The sequence below is a fragment of the Eleutherodactylus coqui genome, chromosome 2 (assembly GCF_035609145.1).
Source record: "Eleutherodactylus coqui strain aEleCoq1 chromosome 2, aEleCoq1.hap1, whole genome shotgun sequence".
In the NCBI taxonomy this organism is placed as follows: domain Eukaryota; kingdom Metazoa; phylum Chordata; class Amphibia; order Anura; family Eleutherodactylidae; genus Eleutherodactylus; species Eleutherodactylus coqui.
Window position 1 is genome coordinate 237,268,553 of NC_089838.1, and position 20,318 is coordinate 237,288,870.

The 20,318-nt window shown below is 45.7% G+C and overlaps 1 protein-coding gene across 1 annotated transcript in view; it reads right to left on the minus strand.

Moving 5' to 3' along the window:
• Window positions 1-17,862, minus strand: part of HDGFL3 (HDGF like 3) — a 47,006-nt gene extending 29,144 nt beyond the window's left edge. Inside the window, exon 1 of the mRNA XM_066592675.1 lies at window positions 17,416-17,862. Coding sequence (XP_066448772.1) covers window positions 17,416-17,499 — 84 coding nt within the window. The 5' untranslated portion in view covers window positions 17,500-17,862. The remainder of the gene's footprint in view (window positions 1-17,415) is intronic.
• Between the last annotated feature and the right edge of the window lie 2,456 nt (window positions 17,863-20,318).

The following is a 20,318-nucleotide window of genomic DNA, read 5'->3' on the forward strand; positions in this document are numbered from 1 at the left end:
ATGATATGGAAGGACCCGACGTGAGCAGTTTATGGGAGAAACCCACCAACATAATAGAGATGAAGCTGTTCAATATGAAGCCGACATGCAGGACTCAACTATTATGTTTAGATGCCAGTATTGCTACATAAGAGGGTGACATCAGATACTAAAAGCTAAGGTTCACATACTTTGGCCACTTACAGATGTGATATTTGACCATTTTCCTCAAATAAACAACAAAGTCTAATATTTTTGACTCACTTGTTTGATTTGGTTCTTTTTATCTACTTTTAGCACTTGTGTGAAAATCCAAAATAGTTTCAGGTCAAATATAAGCAGAAATATGGATAATTCTGAAGAGTTCACAACATTTCATGCCATACTGTATGTGCAGCTCAGCCCAACTCAAGTCAATGGGATTGAGCTGCTTTACCAGTTATACAATATATGGCGCCGTGTCTGGTGTGCATTGTGACTGAATGTCACAGTCTCCTGAAACAGCTGATCACCCGGGTTGTCAGGATTTTACCCTCACTGAACCGATATTGATTATCTCAACATTATCTTTTAGCCCCGAAAAACCCCTTCAATGTCAAGTGTGAGACACTGGGCCTAAAAAAAGAAATAATAATCTTTATTTGTATAGCGCCAACTTATTCCGCAGCTCTTACAGGCAAGGTTCCCAGTAATAAAGTCATGTAGTTCCTTGAAAAGCAGGTAAAAGTAGAGAGGGAATAAGGGAAGACTTGTAAGACAGTCTGTGGAGTATGAGTAGCGATAAGGGAGGGGAGGTGGAACATAGCCTAGAAATGCAAAGGGAGCAAATAAGTGGGGCCATTCAATAAAACACAAGTGTAGCCTCAATAAAAGGACACAATAGTTGAAAGATGGAATGCATAAGTAACCTATGGGCCCCATATTTTCTGAACACTTTGGAAAGTAATCTATAAAGCATTAGTCCTACAGTATTGCTTCTGGTGTTTCACCTCAACAAGAATGAAGCAATGTTGCTTCTAGGAGTTGGCAAATAGTTTCCTTATTGGCTAAATAGAAACTATGCAAGCTTCTGCTTAGCTTCCTCATTGGAAGGAATCAATGGAAGGCTTATGGGGTAGATTGGGCTGGGAATAAATAATAGACCCAAAATAATAAGAAAAGGGAGGTGCAGGGACGTTGGTTTAGAAGAATTTTTAATATCCTTCCAGTGTTAGGGACTGACGGGGGCAGATGGTCAGGGAATCCCTACGCCAGCCCTCTCCTGTGTCTCTACCTACTTGCCCCCCTTGGCTGAGCCCCAGGGCGACAACTGGGCGACAGTCCCTCCGCTGCTCTAATGACCAGGACCCCAAGGAAAGAGGGACAGAGAGACCACAGGTGAGCACCGAGTAGCTGACAGGGCACAACAACAAACAAACCAGGGAGTAGTCAAGAACAAGCCAGGGTCAAACCGGGAAGAGAAGTCACATGATGCCCAGAGGGAAACATAAAGTGCACCAGCCCGAGCGCACCGTGGCCGACCAGTGGAAAGGCACACCCGGCGCGACCAACCACCAGAGCCGCCAGCCCGGGCCCCTGCCATGCCAGGATGAGCAGCCCCCACCAACCGGACCTCGGTGCCCCTAGTGGTAACCCCATCTCTAACATCCAGATTTTGAGAGAATGTTAAAGGGTTAGAGATATGATGAAGGCAAGAGAGCCACAAAAGAGCCGCTTTTAATGGTGTTTAACTACTCAGGCTCAGCCCACATGTTGTTTTAGTTCACGTTCAGCACATATATCGGGAAAGGCTTCTGAAGCCGAATACATATAGTCTCAATGTATCACAAAATAATGTGCTTTTGGCATACATTTGGGCAGTTATCACTGGTTTAAATTGCTTTTCACTGCTTAAAAAAGTATAGGAGGTTCAGCTTTTCCGTAGAGGTTGAAGCGTATAAAAATATAAACTGCACAATATACTTTTTACTCTTTAACAATAAAAACCAACTAGTGACATTTGCAACTGTGTGCCATATAGATACATATGCTGAGGCTATACATTCTGCATATACGTAAGGGAGCATTTCCCATCATATGCACCCAACATAAACAACACGTTAGAGCCATACTTAGTCTCTATTCACATTGGCATTATGGCTTCCATTTTTATGGGCGCCATGACGGATGTAACCAATTCTGCCATATCCTGTTGCCTTATAATGGATCTGTTAGATTTGTCTTTAATTACTGGAAATTCCCACTGCACGTGAACATGCCCTTGTTTCCTTTCATCTCTCCAAAAACTTTAGGCCGGCTTCACACAGGCGAGATTCATGCGTTGCGAGACGCACAAATCTCTCACAAACATGAACCCTGTTCTTTTGAATGGGGTCATACACATGAGCGATTTGTCCATGATCGTACACGGTGCGAAGCGGGAAACAAATTGCGGTATATCCTATCTTCGGTGTGCCCTCGGATGGCAGCGCCCACTGCTTCCAATGGTGCTGGTGGCAGCATCACACTGTGTGCTAGGTGCATGCGATGTGATGTTTCCCCATGAAAAACAATTGGAGAAACTTCCCCGGAGTGATGCGAGCTGGTTTAGCTACAAAAACGTCGCACATACGCTTGAAATCACATGTTGGCGAGGGTGAAACACGTGTGAAGTTAGCCTGAATTAGAAATAAAGCAGCCTAATGGTCCTTTAACCCATTCCCGCTGCAGGGCGTAAGTTTACGTCCTGGGAGCGGGGTACTTCCCGCAACAGGGCGTAAACTTACGTCCTGGAGATAACGCGGGATCACATATGATCCAGCGCTATCCCGCAGCGGGAGCCGGCTGTCAGTCACAGCCGGCGTCTCGCTGCAACAGCGGGAGGACATCGGAGATGCGCCCGCCACTGTTAACCCCTTCCCTGCCGCGATCTAAGTAGATCGCGGCAGGGAAAGAGTTCACAGCAGGAGCGCGGCTCCCTCTGTGTCTCCGGCCGGAACTCGCGATGTCATCGCGAGAGCCCGGCCTGTCACCATGGCAACAGGACGCCAGACACTGGCGTCCTGTATTGCCTATGCCTGAGATCGCTGTATGAGCGATAAGGCATGGGAGAGCAGTAGCTCTGCCATGCCTTATGACAGCGATCATCAGGGCAGTGGTTAAAGTCCCTCAGAGGGACACAAACAGTGTAAAAAAAAGATTTAAAAAATGAATTAAAAAAAATGTAAAAAAAAGAGTAAAAAACCCATTTTTTATGCTTTTTCTCAGATTAGCATAAAAAAAGGTAAAAAAAAAATAAAACCCCACATATTTGGTATTGTCGCGTCCGTAACGATGCGTACAATAAGTTGCACATGCTTTTGACTGTGCACGGAAAAAAACGCTAAAAAAAAAGCTAAAAAACTGAGGCAAAATGCTCATTTTTAGCATTTTGCCTCACTAAAAACGCAATAAAAGTGATCAAAAAAGTCGTATGTACGCCAAAATGGTACCAATAAAATCTACAGCTCGTCTCGCAAAAAATAAGCCCTCATAGAGCTCTGTACATCAAAAAATAAAAAAGTTACGTGACTTTGAATGCAGCAATTTAGAATAGAAAAAAGATTTCCAAAAAAAAAGGGTTTTTATTGCAGAAAAGTGAGAAAACCTAAAAAAAATGTTAGAATTTTGGTATCGTTGTAACCGTACCGGTCTGCAGAAAAAATGGAAAGTCTCATTTATGCTGCATGATTAACGGTGTAAAAAAAAATAAAAAAATCTATGGCAGAATTGATGCGTTTTCTCTCTCTGCTATCATTAAAAAAAAATAAAAAATTTTACAATATAGTCTATGTACCCAAAATTGGCATCGATAAAAACTAAAGTTCGCCACGCAAAAAACAAGCCCTCATACGGCCGCGTCGACGGAAAAATAAAAAAGTTATGGCTTTTGATAAACGGAGAAGAAAATCCGCCAAAAATTGTTGCGTCCTTAAGCCCAAAATAGGCCATGTCATGAAGGGGTTAACAGGGGCCAGTTGTCGGGCCGAGCGCTCTTTCACCCAACAGTTGGGCTGTGTAAAGGGACAAAACATCATTCATTGAAGGAGCAAACGCTTCTTCATCAGCTGATTGTGTCATTTCTGAGAACTTAAAAATGCTTGCTGCTCGGCTGTTCACCCCATTATGAAAAATTGTGTTAATAATTAGAGATGAGCGAACGTGTTCGGCCCCGCCCCTTTTCGCCCGAACACCGAACTTTGCGAGGAATTCTGTGCTCGGGCGAAAAAAGTTCGGGGGTCGCCGTGGCAGCACGGGGGAGTGCGGCGGGGAGTGGGGGGGAGAGGGAGAGAGAGAGGGCTCCCCCCTGTTCCCCGCTGCTGCCGCCCGCGCCGCCGCGCCTCTCCCCGCCCCCGGCGCCCCCCGAACCTTTACGCGCGGACACTGAAGTCCTCGGAAAAGCCGGTGTCCGGGTGCGTAAGTACTCTTTAAGAACACGTTCGCTCATCTCTATTAATAATCTGTTATCCCCATAGAGCATATATGTCCTTGTACACGGAGGCAACAAGTGCTGGACAACATGAAAATTCTCACAGCGGGATCCGACCCGGCCGTCTGCAGGACGCCTTAATCATGCAACATAAAAGACATAATACATTTTTTCTGCCGGTTGGTACGATTACAACAATACCAAAATTATTATTAATTTTTTAGGTTTTTTTCCTTTTCCGCAATAAAAGCCCTTTTTGGAAATTATTTTTTTTCTAAATCGCTGCATTTAAAGTCCTATAACTTTTTTATTTTTCCATCGACAGAGCTCTGTGAGGGCTTGTTTTTTGCGAGACAAGCTGTAGTTTTTATGGGTACCATTTTGGGGAACATAATGCTTTTTTGATCACTTTATGTTTTTTTGGAGGAAAAATGAAAGAAAATAAGAATTTTGCCTCAGTTGTTTGAGGTTTTTTTTACGCTTTTTGCCATACAGGATAAAATGCGTGTTCAACTTATTGTACGCGTCGTTATGGATACGATGATACCAAATATGTGGAATTTTAATTTACAAAAAATTTTTTTATGCTAATATGGGAAAAAGCACAAAAAAAGGTTTTTTTTAATATTATTTTTATCTTTTTTTTTTTTTTTTTTTTACACTTTTTATGTCCCTGTAGGGCACTTGTACAATAGCAGCTTTTATTGCTATGATAAAGCAATGCAATGCCTTATCGCTTGTATTAGCGATAATAGGAACTGGCAATGCAGGACGCCTGTAGCTGGCGTCCTGTTGCCTTAGCAACCTGTCCCCCCTCCACGTTGCAAGCACGCTCCCTCCGTGAACCATTTACATGCCGCGATGAAGAGGTTACAGCGGGGGTCGCTGTCCTGATGTACCCCCGCTGTTGCAGGGGGGAGGCCGGCTATCAGCGACAGCCAGCTCCCGGATAGCGCAAAATCTCTTCTGATCTAGTGCTATCCACAGGGCATAACTGTACGTCCTGTTACGCTAAGTACCAGGGAGCCAGGACGTACAGTTATGCCCTGTGGAGTTAAGAGCGTCAAGAGGGGTATCATCTTTCCTTAACCCCTTAGTGACGATGCGTGTTTGCGCTTTAGTGACGGAGCCAAATTTTGGAAATCTGACATGTGTCACTTTAACATAGAATAACTCTGGAATGGTTTTGCATATCCAAGTGATTCTGACACAGTTTTTTCGCCACACATTGTACTTCATTTAGGAGGTAAAAATAGACCGATAGAATTTATGTATATTTATTAAAAGCGCAAAAATTGCAAACATTTTGAAAAAAATTATCATTTTTTTTCACATTTTCAACTGTAATATCTCAATTATGTGTAAACATACTGTACAAATTTTTGATAAGCTATATATTTCAATCTGTTTACTTTATTCTGGAGGCACATTTGAAAAACTTTGTTGTTTTTTTAACCATTTAGGAGACGTACAAATTTAACATTACTTAGAAATGAATGTGGCGTCTGGGCATTTCAGTCAGCTTGGTGTGTTGCTGGGTAGCGTTTACATGTAAAGATAAGTGGACGATTGTTTGATAGGCGGGCGTGTGCGTTAGGGATGAAAAGAAAAACATTGCTATTGTGCAAGTGTGGATTGGCCTTTGAAAGTAGGCGGTGCGCATAGTTTGTGTGCAACAAAGAAAGAGGAGCTTTGTGAATTGACACTTGAAAGAATCTCTAGGTGTCGGGTTTAGGCATTCTCTGAATTGGCATTGTGAAAGAATCAGTAGCTGGTAGGTTTGGGTCAATAGAAAACAAGCGGTTTTGTTAATTGACATTTGACACGATTACTATCACGAATCTTTAGTTGGAAGAAGTGGCGAATCCATCTGGCGCCCAAAGAACCCTTGATGTAGATGCTGTGACCTTAGCATGTGAAGCAAAAGATGGTAATTATATTTTCGATGCTCTCTGTAGCTTCTGCGGTACGTCAGGAGGGTATGTAAAAATAGTTGCTTTGTTGTCCCAACAGCCAATCGCTGTGCCTTTTTGGACGCAAGCAGATACACCCAGCTAACGATAACCCCCCCCCCCCACACACACACACACACAGACACGAATCGCTAAACGATTGTCATTTAAACCAAGCGAAAAGCTAAACAACGGTTTTTATACAGACTAAAAGTCAGCGATGAATGAATGATGAATGGAAAATGCATGACTGCCCGTGTTTACACGCAAGACTTATCGCTCACTTTTGCCCATTGGAACGAATTTTGAGCGATAATCATAGAGTGTAAAAGGGCCTTAAAGGTTCCTTTACATGAAGTGATTATCACCCAAGTAATTACTTGAAACAGCAATTTGCAGCAATAGCCGGCCCATGTACACACAGCCTCCGACAGGGCCCTGAGTGAGGAATCGGTCACTGAAACAAAGAGACTAGGGTGCGACTTTTTAGCGTACACAGGAGTCGTTCCATGTTTTAAGCGACTGCCTGTTTGCAGTGAATGGAGGTAGAAGAGATGTCCTGTTCCTCTGCCTGCACTCACTGATTGACTATCGCTCCAGTATGAAAGCTCAGGAGCAATAGTTGGAGGAACGGCTTTCGAACGCATAAGAGTTGTTCCATGTAAAGGTACCTTAACACGTTTAGCAAGTTTTTCCTCCGTGACTCTCATCAGACCCTAGGCCAGGACTTGTGTGTTTTTTGGATCCCTCACTCACCAAGGCCCCTTTAGACGCAATGATTATCACTCAAAATTCATTCAAAGACTGAAAGTGAGAGATAATCGTTACGTTTAAACGTGAGCAGTCATGCACTATTTGTTTGCCACTGGTTTTTAGCCCACATAAAAACCATTGTCAAGCTGCTCAAAATTCATTCCATTTGAATGCAAATTGTTCAGTCCAGAGTGGCTTGTTGACTTGAGAGGAGCAAACAATGCACTCATTGTGTTTTCCTTGCATACATAATAAGTATATAGTTTACTCATGCCTGGAGAAGGCAATGCAATCCTGCTGCCCAGATAATCCCTCGCATAAACACACGCTCACCTCAGCAAACAACTAATACTATAGTTCTCTATTATATTTTTCATTGTATCTAACATAACATAGTATGTTAGGCTGAAAAAAAGGCAACCCCTTGTTAGGCTGGTTGTCCACAGGCGATTTGTCATAACGTGATCCGTGGCGATAAATCGCATGCGGAGCACGCATGACACCCTTTCCATAGGATAACTATGGAAAGCGCAGCCCAATGTACATAAGTTGAACATCACTCGCGTCTAGAAATTGCGGCATGCGTGATACTCCGTGATGAACCTATCATTAAGATAGGTTACTCACGGAAAATCGCGGTGACATTAGTGCTCCCCCGTGGCGGAATATTGCTCGTGATATTTCCCATCTGTGGACACTCAGCATTACAGTCACAGTCCTGGGTATAAACAGATCATGTGAGAGATCTCTGTATTGTGCCCTGATATATCTATACAAAGTTATTACTGTGCCCCCCCACCCATCCGCACTGAGGAGGAGACTGAATGGAGTACTGGTCACGTAAGTACACTGGTGCTCTATTCACTTTCAGTGCGACTGCCAGAGATAGCCGGTATTGCCATCAGCCCCATTGAAATGAATGTGCATGTTCAGCCAGCGCTCTGTTCAGTCTGACATCACAGCGCGGGGGGAAGAAGCGACCCCCAGTGACTGGCAGAGGAGGACATGGGACTCCTGTTCTTGCAATCAGAGGGGGTCTCAGCAGTCTTGACCACACCATTTAGCAAGTTATGCTGTAGTCTTAGCACAACCCCTTTAAATGGATTTATAGAGATTACCAGTAGTTTTTTTTACCAGACGGCAATTCCATATTCCATATTAGCACATACATATCCCACAGCGCTGTACGCTATGTAAATGAGTAAAATAAATATATGGACAATGTAACTAAAATGGAGTTAATTAAATTGATTTATACCTGCAGTGAACCTACACAATGTATGTAATATATCAGATTCTTGCATTGCTTTTTCTTAGTGTAGTAGTGGTGCGGTTATCCTGAATGACTTATGGAGGACCCAGAGTCTCTATTATAAAATCAAGCATTTATAAGAAATACATTTTAAAAAAGGCTTTTAAGGTATTCAGTTATAAGCGTAATATGCAGAATAATTTTATTAAAAGCCTAAAACCATAAAATACAATAATAATTGAAAAAAAGCAATGCCACATTTTGGGAGAGAAAGTGACAAGTGCGTTAACCCCAAGGGCCCTCACAGTTACACCGTTACTCCATTAGTAATAGTTCTACTAACGTGTCTCACCATTATAGATTACCATCCAGGGCTCAAACGATCTCCTGTTACCCCACTTGTTACTACCCAGAAGTCCTAAATCAAAGACTCACAAATTAAAGGGGTTGACGGTGGAAAATACTATTGATGACGTATGCTCAGAACCCCGACCGATCAGCTGAGCGGGCGCATACTGTCAGCGCCGCAAATACACAGAGGTCGGAGCAGAAGTTTCTGCGATGACCTCTGTGTAGTGGCCGGTGCTTGTAACTGCAGGCTGGGGTATCATTGAAATCAACGCAAGCTGTGCATGCAATTGCAAGCGCCGGCCACTACACAGAGGTCATCGCAGAGACTTCTGCTCCAACCTCTGTGTATTTGCGGTGCTGACAGTATGCGTCCGCTCAGCTGATTGGTCGGGGTTCTGAGCGACGGACCCCAGGCGATTAACTATTGATGACCTATCATGAGGATACATCATCAATCATATTCTCCCTGGACACTTGCCGGACACTGGTACTTACCCCTGCACCGGCTGTAAAGGCGCCATGTCAGCACTCCACACCTGTGTACTAGTATAGCGGTCTCACATGCGCTCTGGTACCGGCTGTCTGTTACCTGCTGTACTACCCGAGGGGAGCAATAATTCCACCAGGAGTCCCGGTAAGTATGTGCTGTAGCTTAAGGCCTCATGTCCACGAGGAAAATCAGGACCGCCGCGGATTCTTCGTGCAGAATCCCGTAGCGGGTCCCTCCTTTCCCGCGGACATGAGGCTAAAAAGTAAGCATTACTTACCTGTCCGGACGTTGCAGATCTGCCCTCCGTCGCGGCCGGATCTTCTTTCTTCAGCCCGGCAGATGTGCTCGGCACGCCGGCAGCGTGCCGCGCGCATGCGCCGTGCACTCCATTTTTAAAAAAACTCCTGCTCTCCCGCGCCGGAGAGCAGGAATTCAGCTGCGGTAGTGCCGCAGATCCAGGTGGCTTCCATAGGCTTCAATAGAAGTCTGCGGAAGCCGTCCCCGCGGGAGACCCGCACTAAAATGGAGCATGCTGCGAGTGTTTTCCCGCACACGCAATCCGCGCATCACGGGAAAATAACACCCGCACGTATTTAATTACCTGCGGGGTGTCCTATTCATCCCTATGGGATGCGGATCACGCGTGAGGGACACTCGGTGCGGATCTGTCCCCGTGGACATGAGACCTTAGGCTGCGTCCCCACGGGCGACTTCATTGCGATGCGACAGTGATGCAATTTGCATGTATGCTTTCCTATGGGTTCATAAAGGGCTATTCTTTTATAGCTTTTTTTTAGCCGACTTCTTCCCCGTTTTATTAGGGATAAAAAAATTTTTTTTTTAATTTATAGATGTTTATTCTTAATTACAGGAACAGGTTCCTCATTTTGTTTAGAATGTTTTAAAATCTAATTTGTATAGTTTGGGATTACAGGGTGCATATGGCGACAATCTTGGTTGGCATCAGCGGTGGGTAATTTTATTCTGTAATTTTCTTTCTCTTACTTTAGTAATTATTTTTGTACCATCTATGTCCCCCATGACGTCATATAAGACCTCTGGGGGTCAGTCGGATTGTCTTTTTTTTTTTTACTTCACACTTCTCTGTAGTAAAAGTAGTCACTAAGGCCTCCCTCACGCAGGCGTTTTTGTACAGCGTTTAGCGCTGCTTTTTCAGCACAGCGCTAAATGCTGTACATCGCTCCCATTCAATTCAATGGGGCTGCTCACACAAGGCTGAAAACGCAGCGTCTTTAATGCTGCGCTTTGACAGTGCTGCATGTCCTATTTTTGGCCATTTTCAGCTCTGTGTTGCCCATTGAAATTAATTGGCGGCGGCTTCAGCGCTGCCGAAAATGCAGTACAACTTGGTACTTGGTGCTTTTGGCAGTGCTAAACGCCCTAGCTACACTGTAAAAAAAAACAACTCACCTTGCAGGTTCCATCGGTGTTCCCGGCACATTTTCGGGACTTGTCAGCCAGCAGAAGAACTTTTTCTCCGGTGACGGGGATTTGAATTACCCGCCTCCAACAAGAGATTGCTCTGATTGGCTGAGTGCCACTGATTGACAGCCCACTCAGCCAATTAAAGCCAGCACTGGGTGCATCCAATACCAGTCATTCATTCATTGAATGGCTGTGATTGGACGCATCCATTGCTGGCTTTTGATTGGCCCAGCCAGCTGTCACTCAGCAGTGCTTAGCCAATCATTTTATCATCATTTGAAACCGGCCTAAGGGCGCCTTCACACTGCTGAGAAAAATCGTGTGAGATTTGTGAGACACACAAATATGAACCCCATTCTTTTAAATGCGGTCATTCACGAGTGATGTTTTCCTGCAGTGCACCACAATGCGATAAAATGCGGGAAACACATCACAGCATCACAGCATGTCCTATGTTTCTGCGAGATCGCCCACTGTTTTCAATGGGGCTGGTTACAGCAGCACTGGCCCCACTGAAAGCAATGGGAGAACTCTGCCATACTCTACCGCGGCTGTCACAGCCAAAGTGGGGATTCCCTTAATCCCTGCAGTGATGAGAGGCTGTTTTCACATAGAAAACACCTTGTATACATGGGGCTTTGACATGGATGTCAAGGCTTACATAGGGTTGTGATTTCCGGCCCAATATCGCCCTCGCCAATGTGAGGTAGCCCTAAAGGTACATTTGCAAATAATGTAATTAGTGTCGATTTTTTCACAACGGAAAATCTGCCCCAAAATTCGAAACAGAATTCACCCTTTCAGTTGATAGAGTGAAATGTGCTGCAGATCCGCTACTACTGCAGCAAAGTCCACACAGATTATGCTGTGGATTTCAGTATGGATCCGCACCAAAATCTGCTACCGTATGTGTAGACCTACCCTAAAAGAAAAAAACGTTTTAGTTACACACAGCAACTAATCACAACTCAGCCTTCATTCTCGTGACGCACAAATCTTGCACGATTATCTCGCTTGTATGAAAGCAGCCTAACAGAGTTGATCTGAGTCTGCTAGGATATCCGGTGATCGACGGGTCGAATAGTGTAAGTAACACTTCTGCTTACTCTCTTTAGTATATAACGCTCATTGAGCGCTATGTAGCCTGTAAAGGAGGAGACAGAAGCGGTTAAAAACTGTTCTGCCATCTTCTCCGGGTCCTCGGCTGTGACTACCCGTCGAGGACCCAACCTGCTCCTGCTAGATTGCAGGAACAGAAGCTTTATACATGTGCCATATTTTTACTATTGGCCGGGATTAAAGCCCAGAACCAAGCGCCATAAATTTTTCGGTGCTCGGTATTTAGTTCGCTTTCACACGAGTGACCAAATCGCGTGATTTTCTCTCAAGGCGACAGTGCTACAAATCGCATGTATGTAAAGCCCATGCTTTCCTGTGGGTTCCTTCGCATTAGTTGTTCTGTCTGATGTAATGTTGCAAGAAAAAAAAAAGAAAAAAGATCGCAACATTCTCTATACTACCACGATTTGCAACGTTCTATAGCCCATCTTTCCCTATTGAGTCTGCTGGTTTATTGCATCGCATCTCGTGAACTAGGGATTTTCGTGAGATGCGATACATTTCCCTACCTCTAAAATAAGCCCTAGCTGCATTCCCAGAAAAAGAAAAACTTACCTATCAAGTGCAGTCCGGGTGCTCCCGCTGCTGTCAGAAGCTCCACCGTGCATCCTGCAGTCCTTGTTCGCCCACAGAAGATCACTTTCTGGTAACAGAATTCAAAAATCCCGCCTCCAGGGAGCAATGGCTCAGATTGGTTCATCCAGCGCTACTCAGCCAATCCATGCAGCACTCAATGAACCAATGTGAGGGCTGTGATTTCTTCATCCAGCACTGCATTGATTGGTCCTTCAAACTCTGCTCAGCCAATCACGTTGTAGAGGCGGGATTTATGAATTGGCCAATCAGTGCCCCGGCTCAGCCAATTCATAAAGGAGCTACAGTGACCCTCAGTCACCCTGTACTATCCCCTGCACCGTCCCTGGGTAAGTTCAAAATATTCCTTCCCTATTTCCCTCCTCTAAAATCTAGGTACATCTTATCATCCGGCACATCTTATAGAGCAAAAAAATGGTAATAAAAATATTGTGTATAATATGCTTGTAGCTGGATACCTTGAGATCAGTTTTTTATTTTTTGCTTTATGTTTTTTTTAGTGTGTGGATAGCTATATCTGTACACTCAGTATCTAGCATTTACATCCTGAAGCTGGTAGTAGAGCTACAATGTTACTATTTATAACAATGTGACTATCAGACAGAGATCAGTCTGATGAAATTAGTGACGTCAGTGTCTGATCACAAGTTGTTGATGCTGTTCGGGTCTAAATCTGCACATTCACACACCCGCAAGAACTGCACACAATAATGACCAACCAAACATGTTATAATGCCCTGGAAATCTGCGACAGATTTGCCTGGATTAGTAGAACAGGACCCCCGAGTTTTCAAGAATGATAGGGGCCCTTGCCATTTGCAATTACAATATGATCACACGGCTACTAAAAATGTTCTGGCTTCACTGGAAAACACATTAAAATACACAATATCTCAAGAGAGTACGATGAATAGAAGCACAAAAAAAGGAAACAAATCTCTTTTTTTTTTCTAGCCCTAATTTTCTAAAATCAGATAATCACCCTGTAAAAATTGAAAACATCAATGGCCGAGATGTACTTCCATTACCAAAACTATATCAGCAACATCTGTGGATTACAAATGAGAACATATGAATGCCGCGGAGCCTTCTCCTGCCAATGATAACATGAAGGAATCTAAGACATAACGTTTCTGTTCCATAGGTCTGGAATAAACATCAGCTTCCCCATAAAACACGGCTCTGAAAAGGGCGAGTAAACATGGAGATCATTTTTCTGTCTTACAACTGTAGATGAGGCAGTCCTAGTGAATGGAGAACACAGCAGAAGCCATGGAGGTGCGGCGATCCTAGTAACTGCATGTGTGCAGACGGATTCTGCTGATTCTCCATTATCGCACACAGCTTTCCCCAAGAAGCCAGCGCTGCCAACCCTTGTCTTCTTTCAATAAAAATAAATGTCTTGAGCTGCATTAACCTCCTCCCCGCCACAGCCCGGCACAAGCCGTACCTTCTCACGTCGCTTTTTCTGCAAGGGATCCCTGAAGTGGGTGGTCTGTTACAATGTATACCAATGCTTCATTCTACTGCAGGAATGGACTTGATAGTATCATGTATACAGGGGGCAGTCAAGAAATGCAGCAGTGCCATATCTCAGCAATGGTGTCCTATATTGAAATAACAATAACGTAATTGAGTAGGAAGGTATGGATGCGCTACATGATGGTATGGAGTACGGGCCCCTGCGGAACATCAATTTCAATTTTGTAAGAGATAGAGATTAAAACCCAATTGGGAAGTTGAGGAGTAAAATGTGAGAAGCAGAAATCCGCTTTCCACGTCTCTCTAAGTCCTGTGGGACCGCTGCTATGACTAAAGTAAGGAAAACGTACTCAAAGTTGTCTCCTGCTTCAATGCATGTTGGATCTGTGTCCATTCCAAGGTCCTTCAATGCAGAGCGGTGCCTGAATCTACTGCAGATGACAATGGATGGCTTCCTGGATGATCTGCTACAATTGTAGCAAAAGGAGGCAAGTTTGAGTGTGCTTTCCTTACTTCAGTCATAGCAGCGGTCCGACGGGACTTAGAGAGGCGCAGAAAGCGGATTCCTGCTTCTCACGTGCTACTCTGCAACTTTGCAATTAGGTTTACACTCTATGTCTTACTGGGGCCACAACACAAAATTAAAATACATGTTCCAGGGCCCCAAAGGGTAAGTGCACCATACCATCGTGTGGCGCATCCAAGTATGCTATTGTTATTTCACTATAGGACACCAGTATGGAGATGTAGCGCTGGATCTGACTTTTTTTTCCTACCCCTGTATATGCTGGAGGAAATTATTAAACTTCTTAAAGGAACGGAAAAATCTGTAGTCTTCTGGCATTTTTTATTTGTATAGTAATAATGAAAGATGCTGTGATACTGGATATCTATTGCCATGGCATGTGCTGGTATAAACGTGGCACAGGGGCATCTAGAAAGCATGACGTGAAGTCAATGGGTGTCCTTGCAACGCACTTGGGATGTGAAGGGAAACAAATCATTGATGCCCACCTGCTCCTTAGTTGGCGGCCCATAGCATACATCACTACCCGGTAAGGTCAGCTTCTTGGACCCTTGGGAGTACAAGGCCGAGGAAATTAACATGGATTGGATGCGGAATTTGCATGGATTCCACATAAAATCCGTATTCCATTCTTTTGAAGGGAAATACATGCAATAGTTTATATAAACATGTCACTACTTGACACCAAATTCACCTCTTGGGCTAATCCACGTGCGGATGGACAGCATCTGTAAGAACTAATGTCTCAGGAATCCGAGGCTGCCCTGCACTCCTACCACGGATTACGTGGCAGATCTGCATGGGATTATTCCGACGTGGAAGTTCATTTTTATTACTTTTGGCCGGAAGAACAGCATTTACTGGATAAGCATCGCCTCTTTTTATAGTGCATGTCCGCACAGGATAACCCGCGCCGCAAAAATCCCATGCGTGCATACAGTAAACGGAGGCGATGCATGTCCAGTAAATGCTGTTCTTCCAGCCAAAAGTAATGGACCAATTGTTGTCACAATGCGGACATAGAAAGATTTCTGTGCATTTTTCTGTAAAAAAAAAAAATCACCGACCTGGAGACCCCAATGCGAACAAAGGCATCGTTTTGTTTTTTTATTGGAATGGCTTTTTATTACATTGTATCAGATGTTCAGTGACCGTAAGCTGTGAGCAGCAGCTGAGTAGTCGGAGTACCCATAGGACCACTTGTACCAGAGTCTGCACCATGTCATCTCCCCACAGAGACAACCCCAATTCATACGCCCTATTAGGGTACATAGAAGTGGGAATGAAGATAAAAGAACTCCTGCGCTCAGGGGAATCCAAAGGAAGCCAATAGGAAGACACCACTGGAGGACTGAAAATGGCTCAGGAACAGAGGAGGTGGGAGGTGGATGAAAAGGGGATGTGGTACTCAGGGATGAAAGAAACAGATACTTATTGGCAAACAGTACAAGGTGCAACGCGTTTCGGAGCGGTAACTGCTTTTTCAAGCACAACAGGCCAAAGCTGAGTTTCTGTCTGCTGGATGGGGGGCTCTGCTAGCATTATGGTTTTAACACTTACAGAGATACAGTAGCTTGGGGTCAGCTCTGCAGCACTGGGGGTCCTGGGTTCACATCTAACCAGACAACATCTGCACGGAGTTTGTATGTTCTCCCCATTTTTGTGTTCCCCCCCCCCACACTCCAAAAACATACTAATCAGACAATACAGATTGTGGACCCCATTGGGGACAGAGCCCACCGCACCAAGTACTATGTATACACTATTTAAATAAAGGGGATTACTTTGCTGTTGCTATGGGGACAGGACCTGCTAACTTTCCCGTATAACGGTAGGGCTGTTGGCCCATTTACATGGCCGGGTTCAGCTGACCACCTGGTTTCCGTCAGCAGCCATACTTGTGGACCTGAGAGGTTACAGCCGGCCTATGAGGACACAGGGTGTCATTCGCCCCCCGTAAGCTGATTCTTGGCTAGAGGAAAACCGCCACGTGCGTCACTCAGCACTCCGATCATCGGGCAGAGAATTGGGCCCTGTACGGTAGAGGGGCCACAGGGGGCTGCAGACCGCCAAAAACATTCCCATTTCATCATAGGAACAGAAGACCAAAAGCCCCAGCAGCCATGTGATGGAGCCCACCGCCCATACAGCGCCCGCTTCACGCTGCGCGACTGGCATTTATGACAGCACCTCTGAAGGTGGCGGTGCGCAGGGCCGGAGGGCGCAGTCTCATGGGCGCAGGCAATGCGCGTGTATGTCTGCATTCGCTGCGTTTTTCTACATCTGCGCTCAGGCTGCCTTCACACTTGCAATAAAACTGGGCGATTTTTGTGAAAGTGCAAAAAAAACAACATAGAATTATAAAGCCCACGCTTTTCAACGGCTTCATTCCAATTCGCGATATTTTCACTCCTGCGATGTTGTGACATCGCCGCCTGCCCGATCTCGCTGCGTGCTTTTTTTAATGGTCCACGTTTCTCTATGGAGCCTCTGATTTATCACAACGCGCGGCCTTCGATGTACGTGTGACGCGTTTACGTTAGAAACTCCTGTTGTCCATCGCGGGCGCCAGCTATGCCAATTACGCTCAAAGAAAAATCATCGCCGATGGTCAAAAAAAAATGGCCTGGTCACAAATGCGATGTTGCCACGGCGATATATGGCGATCGCCGGTGTGAAGGAGACCTTTTTCATGCATGCAAAAAAAAAAAAAACTTATGAAAACTTTAATGGGCGACTCGGGTTGGTGAACATGGGCGAATAGAGGAGACGCTGCCATCATTATCCTGGGGCCCCCGGGCTGATCCCACCAATGGGATTCAATGGGTCTGTCAGTAAATAAGGTGCATCCATGAGCCGGGGCCCCAACCTGCAGGCACTGACTGTCCTCACCCGGCCGGGCACACCCGTCACATCTGCACGGGGCTCCGCAGGCCTCACCTGTCACGGCGCTGCCCGCCGCCGCCTGCGTTTCCCGCCCTTTTGTGGGTGTAGCCCCTCCCCCTGCTCCCGCGGGTAACTCACCCGGGCCGGCCAGTGCGGGTAGCCCTTCATCTTTGCAAACACCAGCTCTCCAGCCTTGTAGTCCCGGGGTCTGGGCCGCGCCATCCTGTCCGCCTCCAGCCCTCGCAACGACAACACAACCCGTCCGCCCCCTCCGTCCTGCGGCAGCCGCTGCAAATGGGGGAGTGTGCGAAGTAACAAACACGGGGGGGGCACGCGAGGCCCGCAGCCGCCTCCCCTCACGAAGCCCCTCGTACAGGCAGGCCCTTCCTCCGACTGTGCGCGGCCAGCACCCCCCGCACTGTCTCCGGGCACGGACTGTGGCCGCTGAGGATGCGAGAAGCGACGGGGTGCCGCTGCGGGCGGAGACCTGACACAAACAATAGTAGTCGGAGGTAGAAGCTCCAGTGCGCCGCGCCGACCGCAGGCTCTTGTTTCTTTAGGTTCACGGACGTCTTGGCGGAACAAATGGAAGCTGGGCTGCGCAGTAGCGGCCACCCCTGTGTGTTACCTAGAGGTGGGCGCCCACCGGGGAAGCATGGCAGTCGGCTCCCACCTGAGAGTCGGCAAGGACTGGGAGAAGTGGCTGTAACCCTGCCACTGATGGAAAGGTGACCAGGGAGGACAACTAGCGGACAGGAAAGATGGCATTTTTGCCTGTGCGCGAACAGCGTATTTTACGTTTTACACCTGCACTGGTTTCTAATTTTTTTTCAACTTTCTTCTGATGTTTCTCAGCAATACGCGTAATAAATAAACATGCCGTACATACGCAATGTTCCCAACGCACCATAGAAAACCATAGGGCTGTAAAATAGAACGCGCCGCGCTATTTTTTTACACACGGGATTTATGTAAGAAATATATGCACAAGTGTGAGGGGATCAATGGAAATCAATCAATGACTCCCCGCACCGTGTAATATGTAAGCGTAATACGCAATGAGATTACGCTTGTGTGAGCCGGCCGAGAGGAAACGTTGTGGAATGTTCGCGGCTCATTCCGCATACAGAACAGAGTCAGCATCTGTACATTGGTGCGTATCCACAGCTGATTTCGGAAGACACAGCACTCCCCTCCGAAGTCTTCAGCAGCGCCGCTGGTCACTTATAGCAGCGCTCAGTACAGGCCACCGGGGGTGAAGGAAGAGTTGACAGCCGAAGACGTGGGAGGCGAGCGCCTTGTCTTCTGAGGGTACGCTCCTGGGTTATAGTCAAAATGTGCACAAATGGCGCAGACCTGGATTGTGATTTTGCCGCAGACATTGCTCAGCTACTCTGTCCCCTCCGTTATCCTACCCTAAAGGGGACCGCTCACCTGCCTGGCCTGTGTAACAGGCAGTCATTCACTTATGAATGACTGCCTGATTACTGGGAATGGAGGCGGACAGGCCAAACTCTGTCTCCATTCACTAGCAGTGATCGTTCCTGTATAAAGGAACTAGAAAGGTTTATCACTGGGAGGATCTGTCGGGCATCTGCACCCCACAGGTCCTCTAGTGTAAAAGAACCCTAGCACATATAGCAGGAAAGCAACTCACACACTGAGGGATTTCCGGCAGACGACCACTTAGAGGCCTTCTTTAGCGAGAGGAAGAACATTGTCTGTCATTTGTAGGTTCATCTGGGTCTTCCACAAAGGGAAGGGCAGTCTATGAGGAGCAGCCTGTCATTGTTTATTATATCCTGCCAAGGACCAGGACTTCATCCCCTATTAACCCAAGCATGAAAAGTGGGTGAGAAAAGTGATAAGGCTAAACCAGTAAAATTTAAGTAATTAACCAGATAACGTGAGGATAGATGAGCTATCATATGGGTGATCCGAGAAGCAAAGAGCAGGACTATGACATGGGTAATACTATATGGTGTGAAAATTCACCTATATATAAAAAAATACAAACAGAACCTTTATCCTACAGACTATCAAATTTAGTAAGATACATTACTTTGTTTTAGGTAGGGCAAGAATGAATTGGAGTTCACCAGGCCCACCGTAACAGGATATTTAAGGATTAATCCTGGCAGACAGACAGTTTCCTCAAAGTTCAACAGTAGAAGCAAAATTAGGTTCCATTTCTAAATCTTCATGACCGAGAAGAACAAGGGTCTCGAGTATTTTATGTAGAAGACATGGCGGGTTGCCACCAATCCCGAGGCAGAAGAATGGGAACTGTAACCAGAGTGGGCCAATCTGGAAGTATGATCATGGGCAACTCAAAGACCAAGAAATTTAAGGAGGTCTTCCAGAGTCTTAAATATTGCTGACGTTTTTAGCTCTAAGCTGATAGGGGATCTCTCCCGTAGAGCAGGAGTCTCAGGGCCCTGCACAGTTGAAGAGTTCGCCTGGGCAAATCAGGGAGTATAAGTGTAGTGCTGGGTCGCCTTCAGGATGGCCTCTATATCCTTGAAGAAATGAATACGACAAATAATATCTCGGATGAGATAAATCAGATGATTTTGGTCCCGGTGATCTATGTATTCTATCTACTTACAAAAAGTTTTCTTGTGGTTGTTCACAGTAGTTCTCTATGTCGTCTAAGTGGGTAACGGTATCAGAAATCTGAAGAGAATGTGCCTGAAGTGCCTCCTGGGGAACATCAAGCTGATCAAATATCTGTCCCTATGCACTCTCGGTTTGTGCCAAACAGTGGTCCAAATAGTGTATTTTGCAAAGACTCTACATCCCATTTTTGGGAAGCCTCCAAGTGGGTTAAACAAGCTGTCTATTTCTTATTTGGTTGGAGGAGCTTTAAGATGGGCCCTCCAGTCCCAATCATCATCAATTGTGGCAGATGGAGCAGGAGCTTCACTCTGTCTGGGTGGACAGGACAGTGTTCTGCTGGTGGTGGAAGGGAATGACTGTAAGACGGGTGTATGTGCCAAAGATGGCGAGGGTGTGGAGGATTTCAGGCCTCCACTTACCTC